Raw genomic sequence first — 16,272 nt, 5'->3', positions numbered from 1 at the left:
GCTATAAATCGTAGCTTCTGATTCTAGAATTGATTTTTACACACACTCAAATTATTTGTTTAACTCACTTTATCTATCTTGTCGGGTGGGTCCTCATCTTCAAAAAGAATGTTAAATGAATAAAGAAAAAAAAAAGAATTATTTTATAGGGAATCCAAATCCAAGGAAGTGCGTGACATTTGTGTTTTTGAGAGTGGTTAAATTTTGGTAGAATTAAGCAATAAGCAGGTGAAGTGAAGTGAAGTGAAGGTTTCCATTCCAATGGCTCAACGTTGTTGCAACTTTTACATTTCAATTTCAAGGCGGCTGAATGCCCTTCCAATTCTAAAACCTCCTCCTCCTCCTCCTCCCTCTCAGGCATTCTATCAAACACTTTCAATACACTCTCATTCAAACAATCACTATCCTCCTCCTCCTTCTCCTTATCCTTTCCACTTCAACTTTGATTTCAATCACCCAACTCTATTGAAATTCATCCAATTCCTCAAAAACAACAACGACAAAAACGATGATGATGATGATGTTCATTTCCTTTCATCACTGGAAGAACCAAATGCAGATTTAATATGTTCCGCAGCAATTTGGGTTTTAAGGGAAGATTGGAAACCTGCATTGCGTGCCTTCAAATTGAATAGCCTCTATAATAACGAAAAAGCTTGCAACTTGATGATATGGGTTTTGGGAACTCATGCAAAATTTTCCATAGCATGGTCCATCATTCGAGATATGCATAACTCTTCTCTCTCCACTCATCAGGCTATGCTTATTATCATTGACAGGTACATCACTTTTCTTTATCCTTTTTTATATTGTCATTCGATGCATTGCTAGAATCATCGGTTGTATGTGGGTAGGAAAATTAGGAAGTAACATTCACTTTTCATCTATAGGATTGTTTCTGCTTGATAGATAATTCATAAAGAAATAATGCATATGCAAATAACTCACCTTTTATTGTGCCATTTCATTTCAATCAGATATGCATATGCAAATAACTCTGCTAAGGCTATTGAAACATTCAACTTTATGAACAAGTTCAGATTGACCCCTGATCGGGAAGCATTTCGTGCACTTTTGACTGCTCTTTGTAAATATGGTAACGTCGAAGAGGCTCAAGAGTTTATGCTAGTCAACAACAAGTTCTTCCCGCTTGAGATCGAGAGCTTCAACATTATTCTTAATGGATGGTGTAACATAACAGTTGATGTATATGAAGCAAAAAGAGTTTGGAGAGACATGTTAAAATACTGTATAACACCAGATGCTACTTCATATAGCCACATGATTTCTTGCTTTTCGAAGGAAGGGAATCTTTTTGACTCTCTTAGACTCTATGATCAGATGAAAAAAAGGGAATGGATCCCTGGGATTGAGATCTACAATTCCTTAGTGTATGTTTTAACTCGTGAAAATTGTCCCAAGGAAGCTCTCAAGACTATAGATAAAATGAAGGAACAAGGTTTGCAGCCAGACTCTGACACATTTAACTCCATGATCCGACCTCTCTGTCAAGCTGGAAAACTAGCAGCGGCAAGAATAGTGTTGAACACAATGGTAGAGGAGAATATTAGTCCAACTGTTGAGACTTACCATGCATTCTTTGAAGGAACAGATTATCATGGAACGTTAGAATTTCTGAGTAAGATGAAAGGTTCTGGTTTGGGTCCAAATAAAGATTCCTTTCTTATAAATCTGGTAAAGTTCTTAGAGTTGAAGCAACCTGTAAATGCACTGAAAATTTGGGCAGAAATGAAGAAATATGATGTGGAGCCCAGTTGTATACATTACAGAAAAATGGTTGAAGGGCTTGTAACATGCAGATGGTTCATAAAAGCCAAGGATTTTTATGAGGAGATGATCTCAAACGGATGTTCAGAAGATCCAAAGCTTAATAAGCTCCTTCAGAAAGAAGTGCTTGATAGTGGTGATAAAAGAAAACAGAATGTTATAAAGGCTATTAGTGATAAAGTGTGAGAATTCTGAAAAGTGATAAGTTGAGATGGCGAAAACATTGAGAGCAGTGAAGATATAACGATCTCTTACTTGAAGCAGAGAAACAGAAGCTCCCGATTTTTATCTTGTGATTCTGCATTCTACCATTGGGAATGTTGAAGCATTTGCAGTGCCAATATTGTTGACTAAAAGGTGAATTTCTTGAGGTCACTTCATAGTCCTGACATGTATTAATCTGGCTGTTAGCCCTTTGACAGCCTGCCTAATTTTTGAATTTTGCTACAAGAGATGTTATCTGATCTATAAATGAATCCTTGATAGTTTTGGTCGTTGCTGCATGCTCTGGCCCTCATACTTTGTTGTTTTGATTGTCTTGTGGTTCATCATTGAACAATATACAAAGTACATATTTTTGTTGTCTTCCTGAGAGTTCTCCATTGTTGATTAGTTGGCTATATCTTACAAAACCGTGAGGATTTATGTTGCAAACACTCAGCTTGGTCCGACATTGTATGTGAGTCCAATTTCTCACAAACTGAATATAAGTAGAAGAAAAAAAAGACATATAAACCTCCATAGTTTTCCTTACTCAAACATTAAGAGACCGGTCCCTTTTAAAATTACAAGTAGTATTAGGAATACTTCCAAAAATTAGGACAAAGTTATCATATCTTGGTGCTTGTCTGTAGGATTGATTTAATTTACTACTCAAAACTTGGATGTGCTGATTTCCCAATTATTTGGGGATTTGCAAGTTTTTCTTTATGCTGAATTTTGTGAATATGCGTACAGATAATGAGTTGTTCTGTCAAGAAAGGTGTTACATTATTTATTACTTTCATACGCCTATATTGGATGATTCATTCCCTTTGCCTCCCTCCCTTCCCTCATCATACAATAGAAACAAGGATTCTATCTGTTTGCTTCTGAACCAAATAGTAATTTGTAGCGGATATAAAGGGCTACACACGGTTTGCAGAAGAGTAACTGAGTAGGCCTTTGCTTTATGAATGCCAACGAAGAAGCATAACATGCATCAATGTAGGAAATGCCGGATACTTTTACAAACTTCTCCGCTAACTATCTCCATTTGGTTTGCAATATTACATACCGGATCTCTTTTTACATACTAGATTTCTTTTCTTAACTGTTCTGGTTCGAAATTTTGACTACCAAAAAACTTTGTCGTTCTGAAAAACATTTGTAAGGGTTAAGTCAAATGATAAAAAAGGATAAAATTGGAAATAAAAATTATTTGTAGGGGTAGAGGTACAATTGTTGGGATATAATTTTTTTTTTCAAAGATTTATTGTTCGATCTTGAAACTGTGACATTAAATTAATTCATTCTCTCCGAGAAGATAACTCCTGTGCGGATTTTATGGCCAGACTTGGTGTTTCTTCTAATGTTGAGGTCCTCGTCCATTCCTCTTCTCCTCTGGGACTTCGGGATCTTCTCTCAGCCGACTCTCATGGTGTCTTTTTTTTCTTTTCTTTTTAGCTTTGTAACAAAAAAATAATACAATATAACACACCCAAAAAAAATAAATTATATGTGCGGTTAAAATCAATTTTGGAAAAAAAGAAATTCAATCCAACGGTTATGTGCCGTTGGTTCCTTCCTTGTTTGTTTGTTTGTTTGTTTGTTCACCTCCCTCCCCTATTTTTAATTTTTAATTTTTAATCCCAAACAAACAAACAACTCTCAATCTCATCTCAATCGCCGCCGTGTCTGACTCTCCGTTCTGATCAGCTCAGTAACACAACACTTATGTACACAACACAACGGAATAGGTCAGTAACAAATTTGTCAATCCTATTTTCCATTCTCATTTCATTTCACTTCACGCATCTCTTTCATTCTATGCTAATTATTATATCATTTTTCTTTTGTCTTCATTATTATAAGTCTGCTTATGCTTCTGGAACAAATTCTCATGATTTGTTTGCTCTTTCTATCTAAATTCTAATCTTATATATCAAAACTAACTACTAACACAACAACCTAAAATTTCATTCTTTCAACAATTCTCACATCACCTCTGTTTCGCAATGCCATATTTTGAGCTTATAACTTATGCCTTATAGCTTATAAGCTCATACCAAGAAGAAGAAAAAAACAGTCTTGTTTGGTAACACTTCTTTTTTTTCTTACGAGCTAATAGCTTATTTTTAATTGCTTATAGCTTATTTTGATAAGCTAATTCAATTAGCTTATATAGCTTAAAGCTTATAGACGTCCGTTTGGTTTGGTTTATTTTTGAGATTATGTAAAATAGCTTTTGCAAGGAAATAAGCTTTTATGTAATATTCATAAGCTTGTCAAGAGAGTTTATGAAAACACAACTTATGAAGATGCAACTTTTGTTAGTTAGAACTTATGAATTAACATGAAATCTTATTTATTTACATAAGCTGAAAAATAAGCCAATCCAGACTGGCCCTCAAGCTTATAGCTTATCATTTTTCTCTCTCAATTTTACCCCTGCCATCTTACTTGAAAAGATAACATATTTTTAATGTCATTTCATATTTATAAGCTAGTTCATCCACTAATTTTACTAAATATTACAAATTCAACCAGCTAGCTTATAAGCTATTCGATGTAACCTCATCCGTTATAAGCTTGCTTATGAGCTATGCACTATTTTTACCAAATAGACCCCTCACCATATTTATATATCAATAATAAAAGAACGAAAAAATGGATGTGAAGACAGAGTTATGATGACACAGTGGTATACAAGAGCAGCCGCGAAAGGTGTGGTAATTAGTGGACAATTGTGGCAACCAAATCGTCTGCTGAGGATGTCAACTAACTGTAACAACGACAACACCAACAACCGTGATGACCTGGATTCCATTTTCAAACAGAAACGAATTCTTCGAACTCAGGTCAGAAAAACCCTCAAGGCCATCCACCCCTCCCTCAGGTCTCAACAAGGTACATTTTAATCTTCTTTCCTTCTTTTACTGTTGTTTTTTTATTCCTACAAACAAATTTGGTTTATTTGCTTTTTGTTCAGACAATGCTATTCAAGACATAATTTTGGGAGCTCCGTGGTTCAAATCAAGCCTTAGGCTATGCGCATACATTAGTTGTAGTGCTTTACGAGAAGTTGATACTTTCAAACTCTTATTACAAATTTTGCAGCCTCCACCCAGTGGTATGTCGTTTAACAATTGATTTTGTATTTTTTGTTAATAAATTATACTTTTGGGGAAGTTAGAATCTTGATCCTACACAAGTGTCTAATATATAAGAGAAAATTGTTTGAGGAATTATTAATGACAACAACAACTTTAAATTATATCAATGTTGTCGAATAGCGGTTGTAGCCGTAAGCATAGTGGAATTTGACCAAATCACTTTTGTTCTGCAATATGCTATTTAGAGAGTACACAGTGTTTGTCAAATAGAGGTTCTTGTAACACCGTTAGCATTGTATGCTTTGTAGCATACTAGCATAGCAGAGTTTGAACAAACCACTATTTTCCGTGATCCGCATTTAATGGAATCTGTCATTTCTTTGAAGAATGGAGATGGTCTCCACTTGTTTGTATTGTAGACATACAAGCTATCAAAGTTTTTAATTTTTGTATTGAAGACAAAAAACAGAATGCTGTATACATGATTATTGTTGAAGTTTTTTGAAAACTATGTTAGTTATATTTCCTCGTGACATTTAATCAAATACTCTGCGCTGTCTAGCTAAATCTTGGCAGTTGGATCAATCTACAATTCATATCCAATGGCTGGCATATGGCTATACCGGTTAGAGATAATCTGAGCAGAAGTTAGGGGCCGTTTGGTAAGCAAAGAGAGATGTAAGGCAACAGGTGTAAGGGATGCCCAACTGAAATTTTAACCGTTCTCAATTAGTATACTATACATATATTATAACAAAAGATTGACGTGAGAGACACTGTGTGATGGTATTGTGACTAATTCTAGTATACAAATTAGAGGTAGGCAGCAGTGAACTATGAAGCATGGACAGAGGCACGGACACCAGACACTATACTAACATGTCTTGTTTGTGTTTGACACTGACACATGTCAACACACCGAGTACCTCTTCAATCTGTACTGTCAATGCTACATAGGTCGCAAATCCTATTTCTCAACACGGACTTAAATTCAATAATATAATATAATATGATTATAGAACAACTATATCCTGTCCTCGATTAGGTAGCTCATGATATTTATACATATATTTTACTGGATTCTATTTCATAGATGTATGGTTTGATACAATCAGGGATTCAGGAACAACTGCAACAATTGAAAGAACTTTTTTCTATTATAAATATCATCGTGAATCTGATGTGAAATCGTAAGAGAGATGGCTGTTTTCATAAATGATAAGTTGTAGAGAGCAATTATGTTATATATTAATATTATACTTTTAATTTTCAAAAGTTGTATATTATGTTTTTAATATTCCAAATTTATACGAATGAATATTGCACCTACAAATTAAAAGTCATGGTAAATCCTACAGCAAGCATACCTTCATAAGAGTAATGCTTTGGGTAAATTTTTTTAAAAAAAATTTACATATTTTCTTTGCTTGTTCTTAGAAGCCTGTCATGTGTCAAACAATATTTATTCCCTGCCTCCAAAATAAAATCTTGTAGTATATGAATTTTATTTATCAAGACAATCTGATGACCAAATGCAGGTGGTAAAAAACTATATGTACCACGGGTGGAGGATAAAAATAGTAACATGAGGATGCTTAACGTATCACGTATTGATGATCTTGTTGCAAACTCAATGAACATCTTAGAACCAGATCCTGTCGATGCTGATGGAAATGCACGTGAAGATGGTACTTGTCTCTCTCTTTCATTGTTGGGTTTTTTGTTTTCATTTACTGCCAAACACGCAATCTCACTGCTTGAATATTTAGCTGTCAAAGATGTAGCAAAGTTCCAAAAAAAGTGTGCTTAACCTCCAAATTCAAATTTGAATCTTCTTCAAAATGCCGCCATTATCAAGTCATAATTACATCACATGAAGCTAATTTTGTTGAATCTTACATGACATAATTTCACAGATAATATGAAAATCCTAATCAGGGTTTCTAATCTAAAAGTTTTTTTTTTTTTTAATTTTAAAAAAAGATAACGAAATAATGAAGCCAGTCAGAATGGTATAACTTATATAAAGCTGCTTCCACAAGATCAGGTACAAGTTATGTACATCGATGTCCTACTCCCTTTCATGGCTACTTTTGTGCAATTACTGTTATTTTTCTGATTCTTGTAGTGTTGACCTCCGTCTAGTGTATTTTTATACTTATTCTGATTGGCCAATATCAACAACCTTCTGTTCTGATTGGCCAACAACAACCTTCTGAAAGATCTATTTGGTGCAGTTTTGCAGGCGAATGAACCAGTTGATATTTTGCTTTTACCTGGTAAGCTTCTCATATCTTATTTGATTATTGATGTCTAATCTTACATATAGCTAATCAATAATATTTCCCAAGGGTTGGCATTTGACAAATCTGGACGACGTTTAGGCCGTGGTGGAGGGTATGCTTCTATATTTCTAGCATCCAGACGAAAGCATTAGGTTTTCCATTAGTATATTATGTAACCAGTTAATGGTTTCCAAACTCAAATGATGTCTCGTCTTGTTAATTTCACAGAAAAGGTTTTCCTTCATAGTCCAAGGATTGTTAACAGTTAATATTCCCATTTCTACAGTTACTACGATACCTTCTTGAAAAATTATCAGGACCTTGCAGAGACTCGGAATTGGAAGCAGCCGTTGCTTGGTATTCATTTCCTCCTTCTAGTTAATATATATTCGGTTGAATAAAACCTACAATTGTATCACTATAACGCAATTTGGATTTGCAGTTGCACTCTCATATTCACAACAAATACTAGATGATGGTGTGATACCAGTTACTTCAACTGATGTTCTAGTTGATGCTCTTGTATCTCCAGAAGGTGTAATTCCCATCAGTTCTGCTGCCTTCAACAGGTATCACTGAACATACTCATTTTTTTGTCATATTGAGTTCGATCAATTATTATTGTTTATATATATATTTTTTATCATTTTAACCAAGTGTCAGATTCCAGAATGGATATCTGAGCTGGACTTGAAGCTGATGCTGAACCCTTTCAATGGATTATGTATCATCTTCAATAAAATTTTATGGTTCATTAAGTATTTGGCGCTAATGAAGGGTTGGATCCGGAGCTTTTTGTGTAACAAGTAAAAAGAGCAACCAATTAAGCAAATAAAATGTTTAATGCGGGGTCTTGACACGTTAAAAATTAAGTGGTACCCCTACTAAATTAGTGATTTGTTAGAAATATTTGTAAAAACTAGAAAATATATTGCATATTCAATTGTATTTTTATTTACGTTGTTAGCTTTAATTTTGTCTATGGCCACTGCAACAGTTGAAGTTGAACTGGCATAAAGAGTGAATTGTTGAATGCTTGTTTGGTCATATATGTTCAGATATCTTCACAATTTTAGACATACAATGATATAATTTTGTATTCTCTAAATTTTTACATTTTTTTGGGTAAATGTTATTAAATTAGCTAGTTACTTTAGTTTCTAAAGTTTGAGCTCATGAACTTACTAGCTCTTTTTAGCGTCTCTTAACTCATCAATGATAATGATATCATTATTTTATTTTTTTTTGAGCAAAATGATATCATTACTAGCTCTTTTTACCCTTAATTAATATCACCAAGTGTTTTGGAATATAAAAAGTTAAGATTAATGATATACAAATTTATAAAATATTTTAGGTACATTTACACATAAAATGGACACATTAACTACACTAGTAATATATATATATATATATATAAATCCTAGATAGTTGTGGAATTGTCTATCTAAACCCTAATCCACAAACCAATGAAAACCTTTCATTTAGCCACATCATTCACTTACATCCATTTAATGTGGGGTACTAATTGTAATTATTATTATTATTATTATTATTATTATTATCATTATTATTATTATTTTGGGCTATTATTCATTTTAAATTTTTTTGTTCATTTTTTTATTTTGTGTATTTTATTGTCTTTTTTTTTTCAAAAAAGTTAATGTTTTTGCTAATAATCTTTTGTTCAATCTTTATAAATATAAGGAGTTGGTCAATTGTCATGACTACTTTCTAATGTTAGTAAAAAAAAAATAGATAAAATAAATTTTACTAATGGTTGTTATGCCCTGTATGATTTTTATCATATTCGATATTTGAGTATGATCAGTTAAGTTGGTTTATCTTTGCTCCAATAAGTTTCAAATTAATATAAATGTCAACTTCGATAATACAGTAGTTTTTTGGTAAGAGATAATGAAGTAGTTTATCAAACTCAGAATCCTCCAATGAGATTTATAATATAAATAAAAACTTGTGTTTCAACATCGATTGTTCCATGGTCAATTATATGTTATCATTTCCATAGTTATTTTGAAGAATGAGTTAAAGATATTGATAATCAATGTTAATGAAGAAGATACCAGAGTTACTTCAAATGTGATGTATAAATAAGTTTTTTAAATGTATAAATATATATATATATATATATATATATATATATATATATATATATATATATATATATATATATATATATATATATATATATAATTCCTAGATAGTTGTGCAACCACTAATCTAACCCTAATCCACGTCAGTCACTTATATCTAATTAAACCACTCAATAATGTCACATCACTTCTACTTACATCATTGTCATCTCTATACACTTTTCATATGCCTACATTTATATACCTATGACTTTTCATTATACACCCACTCAACTAATAATAATAGGTTTTACTAAATTATACGCAATAATTAATCTTTTATATTATATATTGAATTATAGTGTCCAATTAAGAATCAAATGCACAGTGTATGAGTATCACCACAAACTATTTTCATAGCGACATGACAATTTATGGATTACCAACTTATTTTGGTAGATGCAATAGGATTCATTGTAATCTTTTCGAAATGTATAAACGCATCTTTATTATCTATCTTATATTTACATCATTTTTTTTTTTATTATTATTATTTTGTTGTTATTGATGTTATTATTATAATTTTCATAATACTTATTGTTTCAATTTATACAAATAATTTTTCAATATTACAATATAAAATACTGCATAATACCCGTGCATCGCACGTGTGTGGGACTAGTTTTTCTTAATAAGAATAAAATATACAACTGTTTATATTTAGAAGCAAGCAAAGTAATCTTAAATTAAACACATTAGTAATATAGTATTTTAGGAAGTTTCCCATCCAAAATGGACCCATTAAGATTACTACTTTATTTTTCTTAATACCGCTTAGGCCTTAGGGGGCTTAGCTTAGTACATGTGCACCAGTTCGTTTGACTCATAAAACAACAAGAACCGAACAATACAAGACAAAACAAGATAATACAGGACATGACAAAACTATACCGGAGAGATATAAAACGATAATATTTTTATATTCAAAAATAAAAGGGATATTTTCGTGTTTTTTATAGTTGTACTGTGGACAAAAAGTTGTCATGTGGTTTAGTGAGGGATAAAAAACTGTCCATTGTTACTTAATTTGTTGAGTCTCATAACCAGTTTCAAATCAAACAGGATACAACAAAAGTTGTTCAGTTCAGTCCTCCATTTTTTAGCGGATCAAACGCTGAGTGTTATTGACATAGTTGTTACCGGAGCAGTTAGACGTTTTGAGATACTAAAATACTCTTCTTCTTTTCTCTCGAAGGAAAAAAATAAACTAAAATACTCTTATATCATCACTTCACTCTCCTTTTGCATTAGGAAGATACCTATCAAAAAATGGAAAAGGAAGCTCTACTTTGTTCTGTTGATGCTGATGAAATGGTTTCTCAACAACCTAAAAGATGCAAGGCTGGTCTTATCACCATGCCTTTCATCATTGGTATATTTTCTATTTGAATGAGCTTGAATTTTGTGTTGTATAATATGGTTTTGTTGTTGATGTGATTATTTTTCTTTTGCAGCAAATGAGGCACTTGCTAGAATGGCAAGTTTGGGACTTTTGTCCAACATGATATTGTATTTGATGGGAAGTTACAAGCTTCATCTAGGACAAGCTACACAGATACTTCTCTTGTTCTCTGCAGCTAGCAATTTCACGCCTATTGTTGGTGCTTTTGTTGCAGATCCTTATTTGGGTCGATTCCTAGGTGTTGGATTAGGTTCTGCTGTCAGTTTCTTGGTATGCATGGATGTTCTGTGTTTGTATTGACTTATTTGAACTTATTTACTGACATAAGCACTTGTGAGGCTTTTTAGACAACTTATAAAAACAACTTATGACATGTTCATAAGCCGTTTTCAGCTTATTTTCATATGCTCTCTAAGATAGCTTATGAAAACATCTTATAGATTATATGAAAACAATTTAACTTTATTTTATCTTTGTTATAGAAATAACTTATACATAAGCACTTATCATGATAAGCACTTACAATATTAGCTGCAAATTAAGTTGTTTATCTAAACAGATAGATTATGTTCATCTGATAAAGTAATTATTAGTGGATGGATGAATGAAATTCTGTTCAAGTCTACTTGGATTCCTTTTTATGATTCAAAATTAGATGTTGAGACTTGAGATAGTAGTAATAGATTCCCTTGTATGAAAGAAAACAATCATACAAAGGAAAACAGTTCCATCAAACTTGGTAACAATGCTTCTCTTTGTGTTATAGGGAATGACACTGTTGTGGTTAACAGCCATGATCCCAGCGGCACGGCCTCCAGCTTGCAGCCATCTAACTGAAGGCTGTAAATCAGCAACAAAAGGGCAAATGACAATGTTACTCTCTGCATTTAGTCTCATGTCAATTGGAAATGGTGGTCGTTCATGTTCCATAGCATTTGGTGCAGACCAAGTAAATAGGAAAGATAATCCGAATAACCATAGGATCTTGGAAATATTCTTCAGTTGGTATTATGCTTTCACAACTATTTCTGTCATAATAGCTCTCACTGGAATTGTTTATATCCAAGATCATCTTGGTTGGAAAATTGGTTTTGGTGTTCCAGCAGCACTCATGCTTTTGTCTACCCTCTTATTCTTTCTTGCTTCTCCTCTTTATGTCAAGGTTACAAGAAGAACCAGCTTGTTCACTGGTTTTGCACAAGTAACTGTTGCTGCCTATAAGAACAGAAAACTTTCATTACCACCGAAGAACTCACCTAAATTTTATCATCACAACAAGGACTCGGATCTTGTTGTTCCAACTGATAAACTAAGGTATATAGAATCAAATTACAAATACCATCTTTTTAGCTTATACCATGTGTCAAAACTCATTAACCCTCAACGTAACTTCATTAACTATGAATTTGATCGTGATTAGCCACAATTTTTTAGGTGTGCAAAATTTTCATGTAGTTAAACACCCGAAAATTATGGTTATCCACGTCCAAATTCTTGGCTAATGAAGTTGTGCTATAAATGAGTTTTGACACCTGATATATTCATTAACCATCACCGGAATATAATTAACCACATATTGAATTGTGTTAGCAACTTAAAAAGTTATTGCAGAAGTCGTCTTAATTTGCTTGTAGCAAAATCATTTCTCGGATTAAATATTTGATTTCATCAGCTTATGCTTTTCATTTTCAGGTTTCTGAATAAAGCTTGTGTCATTAAGGAACATGGGCAAGTTATAGCCCCTGATGGTTCAGCAATAAATCCATGGAGACTCTGCACCGTAGATCAAGTAGAAGAACTAAAAGCCATTGTTAGAGTTATTCCATTGTGGTCTACAGGGATCATGATGTCCCTTAACATTGGAGGATCATTTGGATTGCTTCAAGCTAAATCCTTAGACAGACATATCACCTCAAACTTTGAAGTACCAGCAGGATCTTTTAGTGTTATCATGGTAGCTGCATTATTTATATGGATAGTTCCCTACAATCGCATTCTTATTCCTCTAGCATCAAAGATCAGAGGGAAACCAATTAGAATCAGTGCAAAGAGAAGAATGGGAATTGGATTGTTGGTATCTTTTCTGCACTTGGTAACTGCAGCAACTTTTGAGACTATAAGGAGAAAGAAAGCAATCAAGGAAGGATATCTGAATGATACTCATGGAGTGTTGAAAATGTCTGCATTGTGGCTTGCACCTCAACTTTGTTTGGGTGGTATAGCTGAAGCATTCAATGGCATAGGCCAAAATGAGTTTTATTACACGGAGTTTCCGAGGACTATGTCTAGTGTTGCTGCTTCCCTTTCTGGATTGGGAATGGTTGCAGGAAATTTGGTATCTTCTTTTGTATTCATCACTATAGAAAACGTCACTTCGAGAGGAGAAAAAGAAGGATGGATATCAGATAATATTAACCAGGGTCGTTTTGACAAGTACTATTGGGTTATAGCCGGATTTAGTGCTCTTAATTTACTGTATTATCTAGTATGCAGTTGGGCTTATGGACCTACAGTTGATGAAGTATCTAAGGTAAAAAGATTGGTCATAATATATATATAGGTTCTTGCTAATTATTATGTTTCTCAACTTCTATTAATATAAGTCATGTGTATATGCTATTCAAAGTAATTTTATCTATCTCTTTGGTGTTTATCTCTAGTGTAATAGTTCTAGTGTTGAAGTTAATAAGAAGGCTAGGGTTCATCCATCTTCAAGCCAACCACCTCTAAAGGTTAACTAATCACAAATTAAACTCTCCCCTTCTTTTCTATTCTGTAATTTCTCTCTTACTTGTATATATGTGTAAGTTTTGCTGTCTTTCTTGATTGTCTTAATTATACTTGTTAGAAACTATGACCGTATAATGCTGAGGTGACATGGCTAAATTCATTGCTCTCAAAACTACTATGGTTCATAGGTGTATTATCCTGTCACTGTTTGAAACGAAATCAATTACTACTAAATTTATAATGTTTGTTCATGAAGTTTGTATCTGTCAAATTGGGTTTGAATTCAGATAGAAGAAGAAAACATGCGCAAGTAATCATGTTTGGTGTCATGTCATATGTACTATTCAGACCTGCCACCTCAACATTAAACATTTAAACAGCTACATAAACACTTTTTAACGGAGTTGCATGAAAAAGGGTAATGTTACAGATATTTAATGACTTAAAAACCAATTTGTTACAAAAAAAAAAAAAACTTAAAGGACTAATTTGTTACAAACATTAACTTAAAGGGCCGCAAGATACATTTGACCTATTATTTATCAATATAAGTCATGTATATGCTATTGAAATTAATTTTATCTATTTGATCCTTTTCTCTATAGTGTAATAGCTCTACTGTTGGAATTAATAAGACGGCCAAGGTTCAGCCATCTTCAAGCCAACCACCTCTAAAGGTTATATAAAATTAACTTTCTCCCTCTTTTCTATAATTTCTCTCTTGTATATATGTGTATGTTTTGTTGTTTGTTGTCTTTCTTGATTGTCTTAATTATTTTTTTGGAAGAGAGAAATTAATTAAAGCAAATGAAATTCTTATATATCCTTAATTATAGGTAACTTCAGAAGTATATACTAATTATATTATATATGAATCTGAATGAATCAGGTGAGGAAGGAGAAGCTAGGTGATAGAATAACAGCACTTCACCAGCTAGTTTCCCCATTTGGAAGGGTAATTGTGAAACTAATTAATCACTCCATTATTATCATTATTTTACACAATTAAGCACAATTCAATATCATAAACCATTGTTTGTGTTAATTTGGTTTTCAAAGTAGCCTTTCATGATTCAAGTTATGTGTACCTCTTTTGTCGTTAATTAGAATTTCACTTTTGTCGATATTGGAAACTTCGTACCTATAACATGATAAAAAAAAATCACTTTTAACATTAAAAAAAGAAAGATGAGAGCTTTGATGTGTTGTGAATTGTGAACTGATATGTGGTTCACTTTTGCAGACTGACACGGCTTCTGTATTGTCTGAAGCCATTGGATACATCAAGTTTCTTCATGGTCAAATTGAGGTCATGTTTCTTATTTATTAATTTATTTTGTTGGACTGTATGTGCTAGTAGAACTATAGAATATAGTATTATTGAATATACTTTCTTCTTTTTATTCCCATCTAGCTGTTGGATGACACTGGCCTAAAAAGAAAGGGTGCTCCAATTCCAAACCAGGTATTCTTTTCTAATTTCACTTATCTATGAAGTCAAATTTCATAGAGAAGTGAAATTAGAAATTTCACATAGAAGTATAATTATTTGTAATGATATCAATTAAATTAATTGATTAATCATTTTTTGAAAATAATAATCAGACTGCAAAAGCGAATAAGGGAAAGAACTTGAGGACTAGAGGGTTGTGCTTAGTCCCTATGTCAAGCCTTTGTCCTGCACACAACATGTTGGAAGCACAAATGGAGCTGAATATTTGCAGGGAGGCGTGGAAATGAGTTGAAGCGAGTTAGGTTTTGCACGACTCAAGTTTGACCTGGTACAAAAATAAAGGCATATGTCTTTGCCGTTACCTATTAAAGGCTTGTAATAAGTGGTGTAAATAGATTAACGAACTAATAGAGTGTTGTAAATAAGTGGCGTAAATAAGTTTTTTGTAATTATTAATCAAGATTCTATTTGAGCAAATTAATGCTTGTCCTATTTTCATAACATTGAAATACAATCAGAAATATTTTCTACATGGTATCACGAGTTTCCAGTTTTGGGGGTCTTGCTTCCGAAACATAAACCTTAGTTGTTGTCATTGCAGTTTTGTTCCTTTTTTTCCGCCTACATTGCGGTTTATTGCCCATATTTTTTCCTCTCCGTGGTTGCTGACCTTTGACTACTATTGCTCACGTGACAGAAACATTGTTGTGCATCAGAAAAGCACTATTTACTAAATCATTGTTCAGACGCCATCAACACGAGTAGGAGAACAATGTTCACACAAACGCCATTGCTTGTACGTCGGTGGTGCTCACTTGGTCAAACAACATTGTGGTAGACCCCTTTGTTGCCAGTTTTTCTGCAGATCATTGTTCTTCTTGGTTGCTATTTTTCTAGGCGTTCCTTTCTGTATATTTCTTATACAGTTGGCTTTAATTTTGTCTATGGTAACTGCAATAGTTGAACTGACATAAAGAGTGAATTGTTGAATGATTGTTTGATCATAGATGTTGAGATATCTTCAAAATATATTTTAATTTACACAGGTTTTTTTTTTTTTTGGATTAGGTGGCATTTGTAATGACTTTGTCCTCTTCAAGAAATGGTGAAGATGAAGACAACTAGATGATTTTATGTCATGCAAAAA

The 16,272-nt window shown here is 32.9% G+C and overlaps 3 protein-coding genes across 7 annotated transcripts; all 3 read left to right on the top strand.

Annotated features, from left to right (window-relative positions):
- The first annotated feature begins 204 nt into the window (after positions 1 to 204).
- On the top strand, positions 205 to 2,380 carry LOC123899849 (pentatricopeptide repeat-containing protein At1g80880, mitochondrial-like). The gene is made up of 2 exons (XM_045951092.1): positions 205 to 779; positions 978 to 2,380. The coding sequence occupies exons 1-2, from the start codon at positions 262 to 264 to the stop codon at positions 1,972 to 1,974; spliced, it is 1,515 nt and encodes a 504-aa protein (XP_045807048.1). The 5' UTR covers positions 205 to 261; the 3' UTR covers positions 1,975 to 2,380.
- Positions 2,381 to 4,612: 2,232 nt separating this feature from the next.
- LOC123899852 (5-formyltetrahydrofolate cyclo-ligase, mitochondrial-like) lies at positions 4,613 to 8,495 on the top strand. Of its 2 annotated transcripts, none has more exons than XM_045951096.1 (8): positions 4,613 to 4,896; positions 4,979 to 5,119; positions 6,641 to 6,790; positions 7,340 to 7,381; positions 7,454 to 7,499; positions 7,674 to 7,744; positions 7,830 to 7,956; positions 8,051 to 8,495. In XM_045951096.1, exons 1-8 carry the CDS (start codon positions 4,677 to 4,679, stop codon positions 8,079 to 8,081), a joined length of 828 nt encoding a protein of 275 aa, XP_045807052.1. In that variant the 5' UTR covers positions 4,613 to 4,676; the 3' UTR covers positions 8,082 to 8,495. The 2 variants fall into 2 exon arrangements, with proteins under 2 accessions (XP_045807052.1, XP_045807053.1); XM_045951097.1 differs by having other exon boundaries at positions 4,620 to 4,896; positions 8,058 to 8,495.
- A 2,146-nt stretch (positions 8,496 to 10,641) lies between these two features.
- Positions 10,642 to 15,716, top strand: LOC123899845 (protein NRT1/ PTR FAMILY 1.2-like). Of its 4 annotated transcripts, XM_045951087.1 has the most exons (11): positions 10,700 to 10,912; positions 10,995 to 11,212; positions 11,709 to 11,891; positions 12,105 to 12,256; positions 12,635 to 13,472; positions 13,603 to 13,674; positions 14,278 to 14,349; positions 14,562 to 14,627; positions 14,916 to 14,981; positions 15,087 to 15,137; positions 15,278 to 15,716. In XM_045951087.1, exons 1-11 carry the CDS (start codon positions 10,810 to 10,812, stop codon positions 15,410 to 15,412), a joined length of 1,956 nt encoding a protein of 651 aa, XP_045807043.1. In that variant the 5' UTR covers positions 10,700 to 10,809; the 3' UTR covers positions 15,413 to 15,716. The 4 variants fall into 4 exon arrangements, with proteins under 4 accessions (XP_045807040.1, XP_045807041.1, XP_045807043.1 ...); XM_045951084.1 differs by having other exon boundaries at positions 10,642 to 10,912; positions 11,709 to 12,256; positions 15,278 to 15,715; XM_045951085.1 differs by lacking the exon at positions 13,603 to 13,674 and having other exon boundaries at positions 10,679 to 10,912; positions 11,709 to 12,256; positions 15,278 to 15,715.
- Positions 15,717 to 16,272: the final 556 nt, after the last annotated feature.

The sequence above is a fragment of the Trifolium pratense genome, linkage group LG7, assembly GCF_020283565.1.
Source record: "Trifolium pratense cultivar HEN17-A07 linkage group LG7, ARS_RC_1.1, whole genome shotgun sequence".
Lineage (NCBI taxonomy): Eukaryota > Viridiplantae > Streptophyta > Magnoliopsida > Fabales > Fabaceae > Trifolium > Trifolium pratense.
This window is presented reverse-complemented; position numbering and strand designations above follow the sequence as displayed.